The 23,158-nt window shown below is 30.9% G+C and overlaps 1 protein-coding gene across 2 annotated transcripts in view; it reads left to right on the top strand.

The window, feature by feature from the left end:
* LOC145285951 (putative pyridoxal-dependent decarboxylase domain-containing protein 2) overlaps positions 1 to 23,158 on the top strand; it is a 153,580-nt gene that overhangs the window by 94,582 nt on the left and 35,840 nt on the right. For both annotated transcript variants that reach the window (XM_080134471.1, XM_080134472.1), the window contains exons 3-12: positions 711 to 782; positions 1,327 to 1,419; positions 3,952 to 4,107; positions 7,159 to 7,348; positions 8,581 to 8,649; positions 12,183 to 12,261; positions 13,702 to 13,786; positions 16,107 to 16,227; positions 17,958 to 18,113; positions 20,913 to 20,963. In XM_080134471.1, coding sequence (XP_079990597.1) covers positions 711 to 782; positions 1,327 to 1,419; positions 3,952 to 4,107; positions 7,159 to 7,348; positions 8,581 to 8,649; positions 12,183 to 12,261; positions 13,702 to 13,786; positions 16,107 to 16,227; positions 17,958 to 18,113; positions 20,913 to 20,963 — 1,072 coding nt within the window. The remainder of the gene's footprint in view (positions 1 to 710; positions 783 to 1,326; positions 1,420 to 3,951; positions 4,108 to 7,158; positions 7,349 to 8,580; positions 8,650 to 12,182; positions 12,262 to 13,701; positions 13,787 to 16,106; positions 16,228 to 17,957; positions 18,114 to 20,912; positions 20,964 to 23,158) is intronic.

The raw sequence follows: 23,158 nt of genomic DNA, 5'->3' as shown, positions 1-23,158 counted from the left end.
ATATTGTAATCACTAATGCAAATTAGGAGGCATATCCATAGGAGCATCTTGTTCAGATTACATTTATATTTCTGCATGTTGGTACAATCGAAACAGGGAGCAGGAGGGAATTCCATAGGCAAGCAATTCGAGGAAAGTAGTTATAAAAGTAAAAAGCCTTCTGGCATCTGAGGGACCGCTATAGTGGAGGGACATGATTTTGCTGCTTGACATACTTATATTGAGGGACAACATGTGTATCAAGGTCGTCAAAGAACATACTGTTGAAGTACTTGTAAAAGCACAGGGATACAACATTACGATGTGATGGGGCAGAGGCTGAAGTTTGGAAGAGTGTTTGCTAAATTCTTGTAATCTGAGCAAATTGCAATCATTTTAAAAACCTCTGAATGAATTTAGCTTAAAAGTTTCTTTTTTTTTTTTTTTTTTCCCCCCCACAGCCCAGAACTTCAATTGTGTAAGCTGTGTTTATTCCGGTTTTTATTATTACTGTATGTTTTTAATTGCTTTAAAATATGTGGAAGTTAATAAAAAGCCCAATATTATGAACCTGTTTTTCTGTGGATATCTCCAGATAGTTTCTATTCTAATAATGTATTTCAAACTTGAAATTAAATCTTTAAAAAAATATTCTTTATCTCATTCCATTTCTTTTGCTTTTTTATTTAAATGTAAAAAAGTATTTATCAAAGTAAATTTATACCTTTCAGGGGTGAACCCTTCGATGGTAAAGAAGGAACCGATTCAGCAATTATTGATACGGTTGTACCACAGAATATTTTGTAAGTTAAAAGAGTTTTCTTCTTCTACTACTTAATCTTACTACCACTACTTTTTTTTCTCATCATTTTTTTTTTCTCACTTGTTTTTCTTTCTTTTTTACTTTTTGTTTACTATTTTTCTAATTTTTTTCTTTTTTCACCGTTTTTTTTTTTTTTTACTTTTCTCCTTACATTTATTTGTGTCTTTGCTTCTTTCTTTTTGTCTTAATTTTCTTATTTTTCTTTTTTCATTTTCTTTTTCTTTTCTTACATTTCTTCTTGTCTTTGTTTTTTCTTCTGACTTATATTTTTCTTTTTAATTTTCCTTTTTCTGTCTTTTCTTGTCTTCATCTTGTTTTTTTTTTTTTCATTTTTTTTCTTTTCTTCTTACTTTTTTTTTTCTTGTTGGCAACAGCTTTTAAACCCATGTTGACTGATTTCCACTAGAAATAGTCATCATTTTCATTATGATCACTATGATGATCAATTTTTCACCTAGAATTTTTGTATACATGTGCGTATTTTGTCTTGCTAATTTATGTCTTTTTGATGTTTTATTTGTAAGGGGAGAATACGCAGACAGAATATTTAAAACAATGAAGGACATAGAACAACTGATCGTTTATGAAAAATCCATGGAAGAAGAAGAAAAAACCCAGTAAGTCACATAAAAACTATCAATACACAGAAAGAAACCACTTTTTCTCTTTCTCTTCCTCTTCCTTTCTCTGTCCTTCCCTCTTTCTTTCTCTCTCTCTCTCCCTTTGTCTGTCTCTCACATTACACTTGTCTCAGACACCCTTGAGCAAGATGTTTCCCTTACATTCATCCTCTCTAACCCAAAATTACAACTTTCTCTACCTTTTTGTCGGACTACTCCACCCGTCCTGGATATGACATTAAACATTATTTAGTGGTGATATTTTGAGAGCTCTCAGAAGAATGGAGGTATCTTTAGTTTCCACTACTCCCAGAACCATTTAAACCATACTAGTAGAACTTGTCAGCATGCCATTTATTGTTTAAACTATATAAATATATGCCTAAAAAATTAATCTATAAATATTTGAGGATATTAAGAACTTGCAGCGTAAAAGCTTTTTATTAAAATGATCCAGAAAGCGTTCATACATCTGATACACATTATTGGTTTAATACCAACTCAAAAAAATGAGCAGAAGACGAAGTATAAACTTTTAACAGATTTATTCAACAACTTACAAAGCAAAATGGTAAGATAGAAGCTGCTCAGTGTGTAATGATTAAAGTTTGTGACGCAAGATGCATTTGTTTACTTCACAAAACTGTCATGGAAAAACTGTTTCTTTTTCAAGTTCAGCATAAAGATTCTTGAGTTTGACAAAACACACCTGAAGACATTCGGAGGTTATATTGACCGAAACATTGTTAGAATAAAATCAAAGATAATAACAATAGTTTGAATAGTTCAAATAACGCACAATTTTTATAATTAAAATATGTTATCATGAATCCCTAAGATATATTAAATACTGCAGATAAAATTAATCTTAAAGGTTAACACAAACAGAGCTTATATATTTTAATTCAGTTTAATACAAAATTTATGACATAATTAATATTTTGTAATCATGATTCTAGAAATTAACTCTCAACAATATTTCTCAATATGTACACGTTTCAGAAAATCTTATTTTCACCATTTTATACTATTGAATGACAATAAAACAAAGACTGTTGAACATTCATGACTAAAACTTGGTGGACAAGCCAGGCATAGACTGAAGTTTATTTGTAGCAAATATGGTTGGATTTCAGGAAGGATTGTGAATTTTACAAATGATTCCATGAGTGTATCATCTATTGGGAGATCACCCTATACGTAATCCATAGCTGGAAGAAAGCTATACAGATTCATACTTTTTCTAGGGTGAAAGTGATTTTGTAGCCTTGAATATGTTTGTAGCAGGTGGTGTTGATACGTTTCCTTCCATGTCTTTATCATGTGATAAAAGAACTCTGGAATGGAACAGGAAAGAAGCTAAGGAATGAGCTCCTTAACAGAAATTCAAAACGTCATCTGAGTTGCACAATGTACTGGTACCAGTATGAGAATTAGGTTAAAAAAAAAAAAAAAAATGGGAACATCATTATTTTATTCTTAGAAAAAAGTAAATACATTTGTTAAATTAAAAAAAACAAGTAGTTACATCTTTCATTCTTGAGGAGTTACTAGAGAGATGACTAGTGAATCTATTTGTTTATGGAGTGAGGACCAAATTACTTCCTTTACCTAAGTGAGTAAACTGCCTGGCCTTCATTTTACTACATCACCTTGCACGTATATCTTATTTACTTATATATTGATTGATGAATAAGCTCCTAAAAATAACTTCAAAATGTCGTCTATATTATTTAATGAACTGCTGCAAGTATAACAACCAGGCAAAATATGTAAATGTTATATCATATTACGAACTCTATTCTTATAAAAACAATAAGTTTGTTTACTGATGAGAAATACATAGTTGCATCTTTTAATTTCTGAGGAGTTACTAGAGAGATGACTAGTGAATCTGTTTGGGCACTTGTACAGTTTAATCAAGACATAAAAAAAATGAAAATATCAAAAAAAAGGTTATATTGTACGTATCCGTTTTGAACTGAAGATCTCCGAAAAAAAATTCACTTAATTTGATAGAGTAATTTTTTTTACAACGGAAAAACATGTTTTTATGACAGCACGTTGAAGGTAGACATCTTTGAATTTTTTAAAATTTTTGTTTGGATTTTTAGAACACACCACGGGGAGATAACTCAATGTAAAGCACCGACACTCCTTCCCCATCTTTAATACTAGCTTTTCTTCCTAAACATCGAACCTTTTGCTTGGTATCATAACAAATTGTTTTTCGCTGTAAAAAAAAAAAAATAAAAAAATTACTGGATGAAATGAAGTGAAATTTTTTTCGGAGAACTTCATTCCATAACGGATACGTACAATTTAAACATTTTTCAATATTTTCATTTTTTAATGTCTTGATTAAACTGTACCTCTGTTTGTTTATAGACTGAGTACTGGATTATTTCCTTTACTTAAATGTTTAAACTGCCTGACTTTTATTTTACTACATTGCTCTACAAGAATGTCTTATCTAACTATATATTCATTGATAAATTAACATTTTTATTTGTTTTTTCCCTTTCATAGTCCAGCCGAACTTCCCGAATTGGACGCTGTTAGTCATGCAACATTAATTGGCCATTGTTTGACGGCTTACATTTCAACATTAAATGAAAGTCATATGAAAACAATTGCATCCAAAATCACGTCGGATTGTCAGACGATGCTGACTCGGTTATTCAGGTAAGAATCCAATCCGATTTCAAAGGAACTTAATTCTTGTTTATTTTATTTGCCAGTGTTTTGGTGCTTATGCAGAATAGTCATCGAAGAATTTCAGTACTTGTGGAGATCACAGAGTTGTCATATACATAGCTACCTGAACGTTCGGTGAACAGAACAAAACTTTTTTGTTTGCTTCTATTGTTTTTTTTTTTTTGTTTTTGTTTTTTTTTTTCTCAGTTTTAATTATATTTTTTTTTTTTTTTTTGTTTATGCGTAAGAAAGGAAAACTGCAAATGAAGGAGGGAGGCAGATCAATTTAAAAAAATTTTGTTTTTACTTTTTGGGTTATTTTATTTTACTGGCAGATGGGTCTGTTGCCACATGGACTTAGAGTTATGAGTAAGATTCAAGTAAATTTTGTGGGGGAAGGAAGACTGCAAATAGAGGTTAGAGGTCGATAACTTAAAATTAGATATATTTACAAAATATCATAAAAAGAAGGTAAAGAAGTAATAGGAAGCTGTTTCACTGAAATAGAAGAAAGTGGGTAATGTTCTTAATCTGAAAACGAGCACAAATTAGAAATCTGCAAAAAGAAACAAACAAAAGATGTTTTCTAAATATTTGTTTCTACAATTTGTCATTATTCCAGAATTTGTCGACAAAAATCAAGAATCTCCATTAAATTTTTAGATCACTATTCTGCATTTATACTCCTGCTTCTTTGCAATTGCGTCGGAATGAAGAAAAAAAAAAAAAAAATGTGTATTATTTTTAAATTGTCCCATTTTTTACCTATATTAAACTTTTTGTATTTAACTTATTTTAAGTTTTTTGGGGAGAGGATGCAAGTTTTGTAAAGTTTGTGCTCATTTTACTGTATTCCATCCATCCATCACCTTGAATCCCTGGAGGGACAAGGCCATCCACAAGTTTGTAGATGCTTTTGTAGCAAGGAGGTTTTTTTTTTTTTTTTTTTTTTTTTTTTTTCGGGGTGAGGGTGCTGGCCTCATGCCCAACTTTGCCAGAAGGTACATATAGCACCTAACCTTTCCAAATGGTCACCCATCTGGTATTGGCCAGGCTCAACATTGCTTAACTTCAGTGATCTGGCAAGAACCGGTGTGTCAACGTGATTGTGCCATGACTGAATTGCCAAGAATATATATTTCCAAATTCGTAATGATCTGTGCATTAGTTTAGGAGTTGATCCTTTACAATAAAATATATATACACACATACCTAACTTTATATATATGAACCTTTTAAATATTAAAAATTACAAAACAAAATAGGGTGCCCATGTTACTTACTGTGTTGCCTAGAATGAAAATTCCAAAATTCATGATGACCTATTTATTAGTTTAGGAGATTATCTTGTACATAAAATATATAAGGTACTTGTCCAGAATTTCCCCTATATCAAAAAAAAAAAAGAAAGAAAAATATGTACTCGGAATATACATATCCATGACGAAACCAAAATGCCATATTCCAAAATTCACGTAAATTGACCAAGTTTTTTATTTTTATAAAGAAAATCATTTTTAAGTGAACAATGGGAATTTGTAGGCATTACAACATAAATTTTGAAAGTTTTAAATTATTACTAGACTACCCGTGATCGGTTGGGTCAGTATGTTATATTAGCTATGGAATTAATGTATGAGCGTGACACTTGTGATGTAAAGAAAATAGTTTTTTGTGATATAACAGAAACATTTCTATGAAAGTATATTAAAATGAAAATGAATATAGATTTCTATGAGTTGTTTTGTTTATAATTGTTCATTTTTGAAAAGGAAAAACTTATAGCCATTGAATTATAAGCGGTTTGCCATACTTATAGGTAAATGTGCACTGAACTGATACCATAATACTTAAAGTTAAATTCAAATTTAGATATATCTTTTAATTTAAACGCAAAAAAAAAAAAAAAACAATTGGGACGCTGAAAACGTACACAGTAAAACAATGTTTTATTATCATGTTGATTATTTATTTGTAACGCAAATTAAAAAAACATATTTTCGGGGTTATTTATTTATGTTGGTAGTGTAGAAGAAAATGTATGAATGTTTTTTAAGAAAGGTGTATTAAAATCGAGAATAAATTTAAAAAAAAAAGGTGGGCGGTGGGTAAATCGCTGTTGTAAAATGGTCTTATGGTTGTCAACTGGTTAAAGTAGATTTATTTGTAAGAAAATTGCATTAAAATAACTTAAACATGATACCGAAATGAATGATGTAAAAAAAATGCAGAATGTATTAACAATTGTTTATTTGGATAATTTAAATGCGAAAAAAAAAAAACAATTGGGATGCTGAAAACGTACACAGTAAAACAGTATGTTTTATTGTTGCGTTGATTATTTGTTTATGTACGCATGCGCAACCGGAAGTCGTAAACCGGATGTTGGGTTACAACACTCGTTAGAAGGTCATTTGAGTTTTATAATTATATAGATTGAGACATCTCTCTTTTTTTTTTAGATTTTTCAAAATAGCAGGAGAGACAGTTATGTCTCCGATCCTCATACAATATGATTTTCTTAAGTAAAAATAAAACTCCATCTGGATGATTTTTGAAATATGATATTTTTGTTTTGTCACAGGTACACACATAATACAGATTTTTTTAAATTTTTGTTTTTTAATACAAGCAACTTCTGTACACGAGCCATATATAGTCTTGGAAGTTTTTAACCTTTAAAACTATACAAAAAAAATTTTTTTCATTCATGAGAAAACCATTTAGTCAGTAAGTCATTCAATAACCTGCAATCACTGCATAAATTTGCTCTCTCAAATTCACTATAGTACCAGTAATAATTTATTTTTTAAGGGATCATCAGTTGTTTACCATGAAACACTGTTTCGGGGATTTAAAAACAAAACAGTATATTACATCATGGCTCCCCAGCAATGTTGATCAAACACCACCTCTCTCTCTCTATATATATATATATATACACACATACCTAACTTTATATATAGAGATTTCAACAGAATTGAACTATAAAATTAGTTTAATTTCAAAAAAGTGTTTTCTTTGTTTTTAATTATTCAGATTAGCTGATGCCCATGTATATTACCATCATGAAGAACGAGAGGGTTTGGTAAAAGTTTGCAAGTTGGCTTTACATCAGAAATATCCCAAGTATGGAACCGAAGGTTTTGAGGCTTTGTACTCGCGGCCACCTGTTATATATCTCAGCTCAGCAGCCCCCATTGGTTTGGGCCAACATCTCTGTACACAGGTCTGTTCGTTTTCTTACTCAATAAATAGTACTTAGCAACTGTTTTAGAAGTCACACATTGTACACCAGCCTATGCAATTCTTTTATTTTTATTTCATTAATGATTCAACATTTATCAATGCTAAAAGCCACTCGTGTATAAGGTTCAGTGATAGATTGCCAGTTGAATAATGAAGAATATTATGAGAAGAGTGAAAATGATGAATGAATAAAATTTGATTGTGGGATAGCTTATGAAAAATGTTTGACACTGAATTTAAAAACTACCATGTTGTAGCCTGCAGTAAATCAATCCCATTGTATAGTGTTCCTTAGTGGGTAAGTTCTTAGAAAGAAAGTCTGTTCATAGAAATTCTGTTTGATATTAGGCACCTGTGAAAAGAAAGAAAAGTTCTTTGCAATTGTGATTGCTAGATAATTCTTGCTGTGAAAGTTTTTCAAGGAGGAACCGGAGATTGAAGCTCAGTCGAGCATCTTTCATGGAAATAGTGATAGAATAGAAAAAGGTTAGCAATATTTTTTATGAGAGTCTGGTCCTATCAAATCATGCTGTCTGAAGGTACTGGGTTCTTGATCTAAGATGGACCAAATATTGATGTTATTGGTTTTTGCTTTCTCTTTTTCTTTGCAAAACTTCTGCAAAGTCAAAAACAAAAACAATTTTCCTCCACAACTAAACCAAACACCATGAATATTTAAAGATCTAAACAAATCCAAGCATGAAAATTTTTTCTAAAATTACTAAAGTCAGCATTAAATAACTTCAAAAAGGATTGATATGCCATAAAACAAAACAATCGAATCTTCTGCAGAAAAAAGAAACGGTCATTTCCCATTAAGTTGGTTTCGAACACTGTCAAAACAAAAAAAGAGTGCTCTGGATAATATGTCCGCAAATGTGGCAGCAGTACTCCATTTTAACACATATCTGGCTCTTATATATGTACAGGATTGTATCAGAAGTCAGGTACCTTTTTGGAATGGTAGAATTATCCAACCATTTTTCTAGCAACAAGATTGTTTAAAAAATAATGAGGATAAAATTGTGAATTAGAAATTATTTTTTTGCTTTGTTTTGAACCTAAAATGATCTAACTCTGGCTTGGAATTTGACATTAACTCCTGAGGCAATAAATTTGTTCCTACTCTGAATTTGAATTCATTGTTCTAGATAAAACCATCAGTAAACGTCAGTTTCTTTTTCTTTCAATAGTATTTTTATTTGATTTCAGCTTGGATTGCCCATGTCTTGTATCAGTATGGTTCCTTGTAATACAATGTTTGGAGCAAGCAGTAAAATGGTAACTATCTTCCCCCATTTTTTTTTTTTCATCATCATTATCATGAATTTAATGTCCATTTCTTTATGCTGGCACATATTGATCAGCTTAAGGAAATTGATTTCCAAAGTAACTTATCTTTAGCTAGATCTTTACTTTTCCTTCTTTCTCTTAGACCCATTTTTATCACTTCCTCTCATATTTTCTTTGGCTTTCTCATGTGAACTGGACCTGCTACCTCAACTGTTCTACATCTACTAACACAAGAACTCTCGTCCATTCTTTCAACATGGCCATACTTTTGAAGTTTACTTTTTTGCACATATCTCCCTTATAATGTCCAGATTTACTCTTTTCTGAAATTATCAGAATTAAACCTCTCTTCGAGACTCATATTATACATTCAACATTTTTTTTTTCTATTCTATAAAGTTTTATTTTTTTATGGTTTATCCTTTTTTTTCCCCATATACTGATAAGCCACTCAAGGGTTAGGATTAATAACCACTTATTAGGATTGTTTTTCACAAATGTTTATTCACATTAGCTTTGAAGAGAACCATATTGAACCTATTGAGAAAAGCAATCTTGTGGCAACATGTTCCATAGACAGGAAGTTCTTGGAAAAAAACATTGTTCATGGAAATTCTATTTGATGTTAAATACACTAAGGGAGAAATAAGTTCTTTGCAGTGATAATGATAGAAGAACGAGTTTTTCCTGTGAATGTTTTACAAGGAGGTTGAAGCTCAGTTGAGCACCTTCTATCGGAATAATAATAAAGAAAGACCAACAGTGTCACTTAAGTAAGAAAGGGGCTAGTTCCAAAGTGAATTTTAAACCTTGTCATTGCAGAAAAGTTCTTGTCCAGAATTCCCCCATATTAAAAAAGAAAAATATGTATGAAACAGTCTTTTTAAAAAATCAAATGGAGATAACTCAGTAATTGAAACTTGTAAGATTTATGTTGTAATGCCGACAAATTCCCATTAATCATTTAAAAATGATTTTCTTTATAAAACTAAAACTACTTGATTAGTTTTTGTAATTTTTGGAATATAATATTTTTTCTTTGGCACAGGAACCTACATTATACAGATTTTTCTTGGGTTATTTTCGTTACATTTCAGTTGATGCAATCTGCACATAAGTAGTAAGATTGTACTTCTAAAACCAAAAACAGATGTAAAGCTCCCAAAATTAATTCTAGAATTTTCTGCAAAGACCCATGGCATAGTGGATAAAATACTTGGTAAAATTCAGTTGTAAGTTACACTCTACTGGAGGTTGATGGTTCAATACTCAGTGCGGGAAGCACTCAAAATATAATTGTGAATAGACTTCTATCCAGCCTTGGCTGATGGAACAAGAGTATGCTACTCCCATGGATTAAAGAAAGGGTTCTGTTAGAAATTCTGTGCAGATTCTCTGAATTCAACGAGATACATCTGAAGTAGGTCAGAGGTTACATCAAACGAAACGTTGTGTGAATAAAGCTCAAGATGAGAACAGTAGTCCAAATAATATGAATTTAATTGATGATAAATAATTGTATCAAAAATAGCATCAGATTTTAATTATTTTGTTTTATTTCATGCTATTACATTTGTGATTACAAAAAGTATTCGATCAATAAATTCAATGTTTAAGTCCGTTGTTGCATAGAAAACACACACATATATTTTATCCTGCATATGATACATATTGCTCAGAAACAAAAGTTCTTTTTTTTTTTTTTTTTAATCAAAGTAGTTCTGGTTAATTCCTATTTCAGTCATGTAAATTATACTGAGATGGGTTTTGTCATTATTATATGTTAATCATGTTGTAAAAAAACATTTGTCAAACAAAAATAGGTCCTGGATATGACCTAAAACTATATCCGATGGTGAAGCCCCAGCTTGCGGGCTTTGGTGAGTGTGGAGCCACCCTTTAATTGCCATTGCTCCCAGGTCCACTCTGACCCGGAGTGGTAGTACCTGTTAGGGTCCCAACTATGGGTTAAATAGAATCTGATGTAAAAAAAAAAAAATATACTCGATTAAAAATCGTTTAAAATAACTAGATTCGGCATTAAATAACCTGAAAAAGGTTGATATGCCATAAAACAAAAACAACCAACCAAACAAAAATACCAATTTTAAATATGTATAAAATCTAATATGAAAAAAAAAAAAAATTGAAACCCAAATCTTAAAGTTCCAAGGCAAAACATTAATTGATCGTCCATTCAATTTTTATTCATTTATATTAATTTTTTTTTTTTAACACAACTTTATAGTGTAAGTAAATAAAATGTAAGTAAATAATGATTTGTAAGTGAAATTCTGTTTGTTAAAAATCGAAAGATGCCAAATAGTTGAACAAATATGGCTGTGTAGAAAAGTAAGCACAGACATTAATACATAGTTTTAAAAAAAAAATGATTGTTTTATTTCATAATTATGTGTAAAAAAAAAGAAGAAAAATGATGGAACATTGTATAATTAAACTCTAGGTTACTTAATTATGGAAAGTAGAAGAAAACATTTGAATTTTTTTTTTTTTTAATAATTTTGTCTTGGGTCATTTTCATATTTTACTTTGATGTGATACTATAATGTAATTGAAAATGGTTTAACCATAATAATCCCAATTTGTACTATTGTTTGTTAAAAAGTAGTTTCTGGTTATTTGGGGGATTTTTTGTGGATCTCAAGAATATAGAGAAAATATGAAGAAAATAATAAACAAATACTATTATTTGTTATAAATCAAGAATCTCAGCAATTTCGTTCCTTTTTCATGAGCAATTTTGTGCATACATCTTTAGTGTGAGTCGGCTAAAAATAAAATTTATTTTACTGGAAGATGGGTCTGTTGCCACCTGGACTTAGAGTTATTAGTAAGGTTCAAGTAATTTTTTGTGGGGGAAGGAAGATTGCAAATAGAGGTTAGAGGTTGATAAATTGAAATTAGATATATTTGCAAAATATTATAAAAAGAAGGAAAAGAAATAACAGGAAGCCGTTTCGCTTAAATAGAAGATTCTTAATCTGAAAACGAGCACAAATTAGAAATCTGCATTATTATTAGAAATTCTTGATTTATAACAAAACAATAGTATTTATTATTTTTTCCATATTTTTTTTATATTCTTGATTCCCAGTCTAATGCAAAACTGTGCGTTTCTGTTTAGGATCTTTTCTCCTTTGCCATATGTTTAAAATTAACATCTGTGAGAGATCTACGTAATCATTTCTTTGTTTCCATTTTTCATATTATCCTTTTTTCTCATATTATTGTTTATTAAATATCAGATAAATTACTTACCTCACTTAGTAATCTGATTATCAAATTCCCATCGTTCATTGTCCGTTATACAAAAAAAGCACCCAATTGCTTTTTTTTATACATTCTACAAACAATTTCATTTTAAATAACTCTTTGGTTTTTTAAAATAATAAATTTGTTACATCGTTTTAATTTGATTCTTTGTCAGTTTTTTATCCTAAACTATCTGTTCCCCACTTCCAACTTGCTATAACATAAGATATTTTTTCTTCTCTCTTTAGGATGTAGCAATGTTGGAGAAATTGATACAAGATGACATTGCTGCTGCTAAGACTCCCGTCCTCTTGGTAGGATATGCTGGTGAGTGTCATGGTTTTCTAGTTTTGTTTTCTATATCTAGTTTGGTCCCTCTATAGATTAAGAACATGCATGTGTGTGTCCACTGCACAGGCAGCGATCATTTTCACTTGTGTCGGTTTAAAATTGTTGCTCGATTTTGTCAGTGTTGCAATAAAGGAATCATCCCTCCAAACAAAACAACAATTCTAGTTTAAAAACAATTTACAGAGGTTTAATTTTTGGAGATTACACATCATATGCGTTTTCTAAACAATTTTTTTTTTTGTTTATTTGTTCACCCCTAACAAGGCATATCGCCACCTAGACATAAGGGGTTACTATTTGGGACCATGCCTAGGAAAGATTAACACGATGTTCGTTTATGTGACATTTAAACTTCTGCATATCAGTATAGTCAGAAGTAAGTAGCAGGAAGGGAATTCCAAAGTCTAGCTGTTTGAGGGAAGAAACTATTTGAGTAAAAAGCTTTCTGGCATTTAGGGGTGAAGAGGTGAGATTTTGTTGCCAAGTGGCTTTGTTGGGGATATGTACGTCGAGGGGACACGTACAATGAGTTCATCAGAGCACATGCCATTAAAATATTTGTAAAACGGATACAGAGATGTAACCTTGCGGCGATGGGACAGGGGTTGATAATAGACTTTAAAGATAGCAAATCAAAATACAAGTCTAATGAATCCAATTTTTAACTAAGAGCCTATCTTACTTGAGGAGGTGTCTGCCAGACACCAGAGGACTAAAACTGCCTGATAAACACCAGAGCTCTGACTCTAACTGGCTTTCCATTCTCATCTCTTGTAATATATGCACCAGAAATCCGAGAATCCAGTCTTGATTTCAGTCATTCATTTTCCATTCAACAACCCAGAAAGATTACCAGATGTTTACTTGAGATTATGGCTAGATAGTGTATACTCAAAAGGGCTTATCTGCAGACCATCTAGGAACATGACTTTTCTCAAGTAGGTTATTCTTAGCATGAATCCTTGCTAAATGAGACACTTATTTTATTTAAAACAAAAAACAATTCATATGCACCAGTAAACATGCAACTACTTAGTGCATGTGTCTATAAATATGCATATAGAGAAATTTTATCTGTAAGTATGGTTTGTGCAGCCTGTTTCGCTACTGCATGTGGGTGTCAGGCATGCAGTTGTTAGATGCTTGGTCAGAGGAAAACAGGAGAGTGCACAAAGAGCTGAAAATATCTCCAGCTATAGTCAGACCACCCAAGAGAATATTTCTTGTAAGTGTTTTATTTATTGGGAAAGTCATGCTGAGAGTGGCTTTTGTGGAGAAAAATGATTTTCCTAAATGTACTCCAGATAAAACCCCTATGAATAGAAACAGTCTTCCGGGTAGCTGAACAATGACCACCAACAAAAGGCCAGAATCATTTTTTATCCATTTTTTTTTTTTCTTGTTTATTTTGTATAGGCACTCCAGTTGTTGGTCATGTTGATAATTTAAAGAGACTACAAGAAATATGTGCACTTAATGGCATTTGGTTGCATGTTGAAGGGTAAGAGAACATCTTTTGTCATTTTCTTCCATTTTTTTTTTTTTTTTTCATCTTTTAAAAAAATTAACTGTTGGTATAATGAAGGTAGACATAAGCAAAATTATTTAAGCTTGGTCTTTAATATACAAAAGAATCACAGTTTTCTTATTAGCTCTTAAGAAATTTTATTATTCTTGACTCCAATTTCTATCACAATTGTGATAGAAATTGGAATTAAGTGTTTGGTCTACAGATTTAATTAGTCCTGAATTACTTGTCTCTAACAATACATTCCTGCTACAAATACAATGATTCATTGTTTTTGAACAAAAATAAAATTTTGAAGAAGAGAAAAAACTGAACTTTTAGAAACAGTTCAACCGTGACCTTCATAATAGTAGGCCCAATCACTGAAAAATGACGTCATGCTTGAGATTCTAGCAAGCAAGATCTGTTGAAAAGTTAGACTGTCAATAATGAATGAGAGCTTTTTTACAAAAATACAACTTGCATTGAAAAAAAAAAAAGAAAAATAAGTAGCCTGATTTATACTGAAACTGAACTTCTTCAATATTAATTAAAAGAAAAAAATGAGAATTAATTCAAAAGAGAAAAATTGATTTGTTTCAGCAAAACAACATTCTATAAATAAACATTTTGTTTTTTCATGGATTTCGTTTATTATTTACTTAAAATATTGCATTTAAAAAAAAAAGAAAATAAAGGAACACAATTTGATTTATACTTGAACTGAACTTTATTTAATATAAATTAAAAAAACAAGAACAAATATTATGTATGGAAAATTATGTGTTTGAAGCAAGAGGCAATCCAATAATGCAAAAACTGAATTATGAATTTAGCGAATAAACAAACAATAATTAAACAAATTAAAATGGAGAAATAAATACTTTTTAAAATGAAAACAATTTAAATTCAAATAAATTAAATACAAAGTTACTAGTGCAGAAATATCTTTTTATATCAAACTTGTTGAAAAATCTGTTGGATCGTTTAGTTAAAAATAGGTTTCTAAATAATAACATTATTTCAGCACAGTCCGTATTCTGCATAAATATCAAAAACTGATTAATTAATGAATTTTGGGTTCTTCTTTAGAATTCAACTTAATAAAAAAAAAAAAAAAAAAATACAGAACTTTGATATACATACCCATCACGGAACAAAGATGTCATATTCTAAAAATCATATAAATTGATCAATTTTTCTTTTTATATAAGAAATATTTTTTTTACAAACAAGACAAGAAAACTGAATGTTGTAAGTCTTATAAAACTTGTTGATACAAGAAATTCAAAACTATTTGGGAATAAATATAAACAGTTTTAGTTTGCACATATTTTTTATGGACATATGTTTGCCCGCCTTATACTTTTTAATAAGGATAAACATTAGTTTTTTTTTTAAATATACAAAAGAAAATTCCTCACGAAAATAATAAACTTGAAACATTCTTTTTATACAAAAAAGGGTTTAATGGATTTAAAAGAAAGAAATGAACAAGTTAAAACACTTATTGTCAAAACTAAACATTTGCCTACAGTTATTGACTCCTGATATCAAAAACTAAAGATCTCTCTAAAATATATGAATAGTATTGTGACAAGTTTTATTTATTAGTAAGAGAATAAACTGGAAAAATATCCTGTAAAAAAATTTATTTGTTAAAAAAAAAAATAATTTTCAATTTTCTGACCAAAAATTAACTTTTATTTTTAAGATCCTTATAAGAAAATATACAGTTAGAAGATTAATAATTCAACATTGCTGTATTATCAACAAAAAGGATTGTAAAAAAAATACCCTGTAAGCTTTAAAAAAATAAGAAATTAATTTTCAACTTTCTGACCAAAAATTCACTAATTTGTTTTATTATCAAGAAAAAAGATTGTAAAAAATTCTTGTTTAAAAATTATTTGACAAGTGCATTTTTAAATTAAAATTAAAATCGCATTTGAATTAGTAATTAAATACACTTTTAAAAAATATAAAATTTCACAGTATTTTCCCGGCAAAAAATACTTTTTAATTGCGCATGTTCAAATGTAAAATAATTTTTTTATCTTTCTGAAAATAAAATACAATCACTTTTGAACCAGTTTTATGAATCCTACAGCTATTTTTTTAAGAATTGAAACAGAAAATAACAATCTTTCTTAATAGTACTATAGGTCTGTGATTGTAGAACTTCACCTATGACATTAGCAAGTCATGTGATTTTTAGTGAAGAGGCGTAGTATATTTATGTCAGTCCTGGTTCAACCCCCACCTCTACATACACACTTTTTTTTTACTCATGGTTTCCCTATTTGATTTTCAGAAACAACTTGGCAGCATTGATCTTGTTTTCCGATCCAAACACCATTCAGGCATCCAAATGTGGAGACAGTATTAGCATAAAACCTGGCAAATGGCTGGGCATTCCATCCCTTCAAGCGGCTGTATCCTTTTTTTTTTTTTTTTTTTTTCATTGGCACCATTTAATTTCATATTTCTTCTGAGATTTAGTTGTATATTTGATTTATTACCACTTTTTCAAATTGCTGTGGATTGTAAAACAAACCCCAAATTTTGTTTTCAAAACTTGAATTTTGTCTGGAGAAGGCCTTGAAAAACGTTGAAAAGTCCTTGAAAAGCTCTATGAACCCTGATTATACTGTTTACGGTTTTACTCTTTTATAGCACTCTAAAATTATATATTTCCATCGCCCACTCTTAATTATGGCTACAGAAGGTTTGATACTTGTACAGTTTAATCAAGACATTAAAAAATGAAAATATTGAAAAAGTTTAAATTGTATGTATCCATTATGGAACGAAGTTCTCTGAAAAAAAATTTCACTTAATTTCATCAAGTAGTTTTCTTTTTTTTAAGCGAAAAAACTATTTGTTATGATACCGAGCAAAAGGTTCGATTTTTAGGAAGAAAAGCTAGAATTAAAGATGGGGAGGGGTGTTGGCGCTTTCACTGGAGTTATCTCCTCGTGGCGTGTTCAATAAATTTCATTATAGCTGACTTCAATGTGCTCTCATAAAAACGTGTTTTTCCGCTGTAAAAAAAAAACTACTCAATCAAATTAAGTGAATTTTTTTTTCGGAGATCTTCAGTCCAAAACGAATACGTACAATATAACCTTTTTTTGATATTTTCATTTTTATCAATGGCGTCAACAATAGGATATTCTCTGGTCTTTGAAGGCCCGGAATATGTAGATACTTGGATTTGTTGCTTTGCTGCTAATGCAAGAAGCAAAAAGTTGAAAGACCTCAAAAAACAAGGAGTGAAGAATGAAATCACCAACTTGTTCATGGCTAACGCTGGTTATGAAGCAATTATGAAGGTTGCTACAATGGTTTACTCTCAAGAACTAGAAGAAATGACTTTCAAAGAAATAAGTCAGGTTTTCAAGGGAAACATGAGGCCAAAGAAAAGACTGGTGATTGCAGAAAGGATCAAGTTTATGGCAACGAAGCAGGAAGTGAATAAACTGATGGTAAAATATTTACACCGGTTAAGAAGTGCGAGTAAATACTGTGAATTTGAAAAACTAGGAACAGAAAAACAGTCAACAGAAGAAGAGTTAATCCAACTAAGATTAATTGAAGGTATGCACAATTTGGTACATAGATATAAGCTAATGGAACAGTTACAACTTACAAACATGCCCTTGAATATGTGTCTAGAATTTATACAATAGATGGAATTGATACATACCTACAACCAAAATTTAAAAAAAAAACTCTTACGAAGAAATAATGGCCGACACGTATACGGTAGAAATGAAAAGAAAAAAATGTATGTACTGTGGAAAAATTCATGAAGGGGGGAAAAAGAAAAATGCTCACCATTTGGAAAAACCTGTTCAAAGTGTTTGAAAAAGAATCACTTCAAATAAGTATGTAAAACGAAAAATGTGGAAAGAATAGAGGATGAAAATAAACAAATCTTTAATGTAAAGAAGGATAAAATACAAATTACTGGATCAAGGAATGATCAAGGATATAATCAGTTCCGACCACAAACATTCGTTCATTCAGTCGATTTACTAGATTATTACTTGATTACAGTAACTAAGACCACTCAACTACTTCAAGTGAATATATATCCCTTTTGTGGGACGTATCATATTATAAAAACCGAAATCATTTTTCCTTTATCGATGTTTCTCAGACTTTGTATATGTGTGAAGATACCACGATGACATATGCTGCCGGAATGAACTCTTTTAATGCTACTTCAAAACTTTCCTGTCTGCCATTGTGGATTTGTCTACAGAGTTTAGGACATGAAGGTATTGTTACCAGAATAAGATCATCTTTCCATCTGGTAAGTATTTTTTTATCATTCAGCACCCCACCCTTTGCACGTGTGCACACACACCTCTTTTTGAAATGTAAACAACTATACTATTTTTCTCTTTTTTTTTTTTTTTTTTTTTTTTTTTTCTGCCCACACTTGGTGGTCATCAGTAGTTAATAAATGTACAAAATTAGTTCAACAAAGTGGAGTAAATGTTTTATGGTAACTACAGCAACATTCTATATAAAAATATTGTTATATATTTGGTGCTTGTGATCAACCAAGAGAAGAGTCAATCAATCAGGCGCATGTGTGCAGTGTGATGTATGGAAGTGAAATCTGGTTAGTGAGGGTTGCGGATGTGTGTTATCTGGAGCAGAGATGTGACCTCTACTTTAAAAAAAAAAAAAAAAAATTTTTATGAAATTCACTCCTTTCAATGTATGAAGCCACTTGACGTAAGAAGCTAAAAAAAATAATTCTTCAACTAACTAACAAGTGTTATATTGATAGATTCCGACCCAGAAAACAACGATTCTTTCCCCTTTGTCAGAAATGTTGCTCACGGAATGTGAGGACTAAAGGACAAAATAATGGAAGCAAGAGTTATGAGAATGCTAAAAGTACACCTCAGGTTAACTTTGTATTGTTTTTTTAGTGAAATTTCGCTTTTTGTAAATCAGAAAAAGTGTAATTCTGTTTTTTTTTGTTTTGTTTTTTGTTTTTTTTTTTTTTTTGTTATTTTTAAACAAAGACTGATTTCTGCTGAATTGCTAGAGTTTCATCTCTTTTTTTTTTTTTTTTTCTGTTTCCTCCTCATTCTCACTATATCTTTCTTTCCCTCTTGTTTTTTTCTCAACCTCGCTTCATTTGTGGTTGCTTTTCTTTACCTCACTTCAAACAACTCACAATGAGCGGGGCGGGGGCTGGTAGAAGACTAGTTTCAATGAGAATAACTTCCTGTGCCTCCCCTACATATGCACTTGGAGTCTTGTTCTTGCTAAGTGCCATATTTTTAATTATTTTTTTATGCAAAAAAGATAGTTTTAGAAGATTTTTAACAAATTTGAAAGCAACAATGAAGTTAAAACATATCAGTTGATACTTTCAGTATGGGGGGGGGGTAAAAAAGGTATTATAGATTAAAACCCTTGATTACCCTTTTTCCCCATTTCTTTTAGGTGATTATTATGGCTATGACAAGAGAATATTCTTATTGTTTTGACTCTGAAGTATATAGCGAACACAGTTAAACAATCGAGAACCACATCACTCTATATAAAAGCATATAAGATATATACTTGAGAGTCAAAATAATGAAAAGAATATTCTCTTGTCACAACCCTAGTGATTATGTGAGAACACACAAAAAACTTGTCAGAAAATAAAAAATGTTATTTCAGAATTTAGAGTTGGGGATCAGTGTTGCATATGAATTTAACATACAATGATCTCCCATTTTATTTGGAGAAGAGGAGAATGTCCTCCCCAGGATGGTAACTTGGGAGAGGCAGGACTTTTGCCATTGTCCACTCAGTTCTATGGTGAAGATAAATGGTATGATAATTTGATGGATGTGTAATGTGAGTCTTAAAAAGTTAGATCTGATGACCTCAGATGAAGACTAAATCTGGAGAGTATAAGTTAGCAGGAAAAAGCCAATGAAAACATGCAAGAAAGTGATAATATGAATTTGAGATAAAAATGGATAAATAAAAACCTGGAAAGATATGTTAGTTTGGAAAAGCCTTCCAACATATGCTAGTATCTGAAGATGATGATGAATATCTCAGTTTCACAGGTATTTTTCCGTAATCTTGACTCCATATGTTGAACAAGACTGCCATCATCTTCATTCCTTATAACTAAAAGTTGTCTTCCAATAAAGGCATGAATATTCAATATTCAACTACCTGTATTTACCTATTCTTCAATTTAAAATTAGTTATCCTCCTGACTGATTCCTTCACCCTAAACTTGGCTGTTTTGTACAAGGAGGGGTCGATTTTCTTCGCTGACATTTTAGCAAGTTATCGTCACCGTTGGATTGACTTCGGTAATTTCAATGCGTTTGACTTCCGGTCGCATCATGGAGACATCAGCTAAGACGTCAGATTTTCTTTCACTTTCTTTTCCACCTTTGCAGCACAGTTTCAAGCCTACCCGCCTACAACCATTTTTTTTTGTTCAACACACAACTCCAAACACCCAGGCAATGCCGGGCACCTAGGCTAGTTTAATATAAATTGTAGTTAACTATGTTATTATATTGCTAATAATACAGTACACCAATAACAAATAAAAATTGGTCAGAAGCAAAATTTTATTTATCAGTTTAAATACTATTTGGGTCTGACAAGATGACTTCACATTTCTGCAAACCATCATCTCCGGTCAGGTTGATCAGTTACGTTATACATTGCTACAACCTTTACATTAATGTTTCCATGTATAGGCTATCCTAGAGACAGTCCAATTTGGCTGTGCACAGAACACAAACAACTTTTTAAAAAGTCCCTCTTTTCTAACATGTAAGCTTGTTTAACCAATCAGAACCTTTATCATCTCACAGAGCTGTCTTCAATAGCTAACAAATAAATCTCATATTTAGTGGTCCATTCAAGTAGGATCTAAATCAAAATTAATGTTATTACCAAATTTATATTCTTGTGTTAAAATGTCATTATTTTTTAATCAAATTCTTTAAAATTCCATCAAAATTTTTATAGGAATTTTGCAATATTTTACTTTTAATCAAATTATTTTTTTTTTGCTTGCAATGTTTAAGCTTTTTCTTATTATTTTCAACTTTTTCTTTCTTTTCAGTGTAAACTTTTGCTTGAAAAGCTAAGTTCACTCCCAACAATAAAACTTGTGGTAAGATTTTATAATAATACTTTTTTTTAAGTATAATTTTTTTATTATTATTTTTATTATTATTATTATTATTATAATTTTGGTACTAGTGCAGAGAGTGATTCGGACGTAAATAATAACATTATTTAAAAAGCCATTCTTAACATGGGGAGGGGAGGGTGTTTTGTGCCTATTCTATACTTCAATCTTACAATTGAATAAAAAACATAAAACTTTAATTAAACTTGGAAATACGATTTAAAAAATAGCGCGGATCACTCTCTGCACTAGCACCATAATTTTTAATATTTTTATTATTATTATTATCATTATTGTTATTATTATTATTGTTATTATTATTGCTGCTCCTCCTCCTCCTCCTCCTCCTCGTCCAGCAGACAAGGCATTGGCCTATTTCATATAAGAAACTAAAAAAAAAAATACCGACTTCATGGTCAAAACTTAGCCAATAATAAGTATTAGGTGGATAGATTACAGCCCAGAAAACAGCATTTCTTCCTACTTTGTCAGAAATATCACTCATGAAATGTGAGGACTAAGAGATAAAATAAGGGAAGCAGGAGGTTTTAATTATCCTTATGTGAAAACTAGACATCTTTTTCCTATCAACTCTGCATTCTTCTACTGGGTAATTTTAAGGTTTTGAATTTAGAAAGAGATTACGATATTCATCACTTATTCAAGAAATCCTCATAGACTACATTTCTCTATTGCAGCAAACAAACACTGGTCAAGGCCATTATTTGAAGGAACATTTTATTTTATTTCTACATTCAGCATCCAAGGCGTTCCATTATAAATAAAACTTGTGCCACATGTTGTGCTTACTAAATAGCACCTGAAATGTATTTTTTTATAGTAATTCTCTCTATATTAAAAAACAAAATTAAATGATGTACATACCTTTGATATAACGAAAATATCATATTCCAAAAAATTCGTAAATTAAACAAGTAGTTTAATTTTTAAATAAGAAAATCAAATTTTATAAGTATTGGAGGAGTGACTATCTCGCCTGCCATTTTGAAAAAATATCTAAAAAAAAAAAGATAATTCAAAACTTATGAGATTATGTAGTAATGACTATATTCTCATTAATCAATTAAAAATGATTTTTTGAATAAAAATAAAACTACTTGATCAATTTATGATTTTTGTAATATGATATTTCCATTTTGACATAGGTACATACAACATACAGATTTTTCTTTATTTTTGTTTTTTTAATATGGGTGAATTTTGGACAAGAACCATAATTTTCATTATGTAAAACTATTTGGCTGCAAAGGATGCAAACAATATAAATTCATTCATATTTTTCAAAACTTTTGAACTAAACAAGGCATATTGCCTTTGAAACAGAGGAACTACTGTGATGGAGTCCAGATTGGGATGTTGAGTAGCAAGATATTTGTTCACATTATATTTAAATTCATGCATGTTCGTATGATCTGAGGGAAACAGAGAACAGGAAGAGAATTCCAAAAGCAAATGGTCCAAGTAGAAAATCTTTTGGCATCTAGAGATCTCTACAGTGAGATTTTGCTACTAGTCAGGTAGATCATGGATGTTTTTGTTTAGGAAGTTCAAGTGCAGTTTTTTTTTTTTTTTTTTTTTTTTTTTTTTTTACATTTTCACCCCAAACAAGGCACATTGCCACTCAGGTGTAGGGGGCTACTATCAGGGTCAGCAACTACGGGAGCACTATGTAGGAATTTGGGCAGCAAGATGTCGGTTCACGTTGCACTTGAACTTCTGCATGTCAGTACAGTTAGGGAAGCATGATCCTAGAATGGAATTCCAGAGTCTAGCGGTTCTGGGGAAGAAACTACTGGAGTAGAAGGATCTTTTGCATCTAGGGATCTCTACTGTGTGGGGGTGGGATTTAGCTGCCTGTCGGGTTTGTCGAGGGTGTCTGCGACGTGGGGGCACAAGTGTCTGCAGTTTGTCAGAGCACTCACCATTAAAATACTTGTAGAACAAGCAGAGGGATGCAACGTTATGTCGATGGGACAGAGGCTGAAGCTTAGATGCCAGTTCAGGGCCTATCAGATTGGCGACTCTTTTTTGGACCTTGTCTAGGAGCGAGAGACTAGTAGTAGACGCACCAGCCCAGATGTGACAACAATACTCCATACATGGGCGAATGGTGGCCTTATAGAGATACAGGATACTTTCAGGTGTCAGTAGTTTTC

The sequence above is a fragment of the Euprymna scolopes genome, chromosome 10 (genome assembly GCF_053919585.1).
Source record: "Euprymna scolopes isolate OS-2025 chromosome 10, ASM5391958v1, whole genome shotgun sequence".
NCBI lineage: Eukaryota > Metazoa > Mollusca > Cephalopoda > Sepiida > Sepiolidae > Euprymna > Euprymna scolopes.
This window is presented reverse-complemented; position numbering and strand designations above follow the sequence as displayed.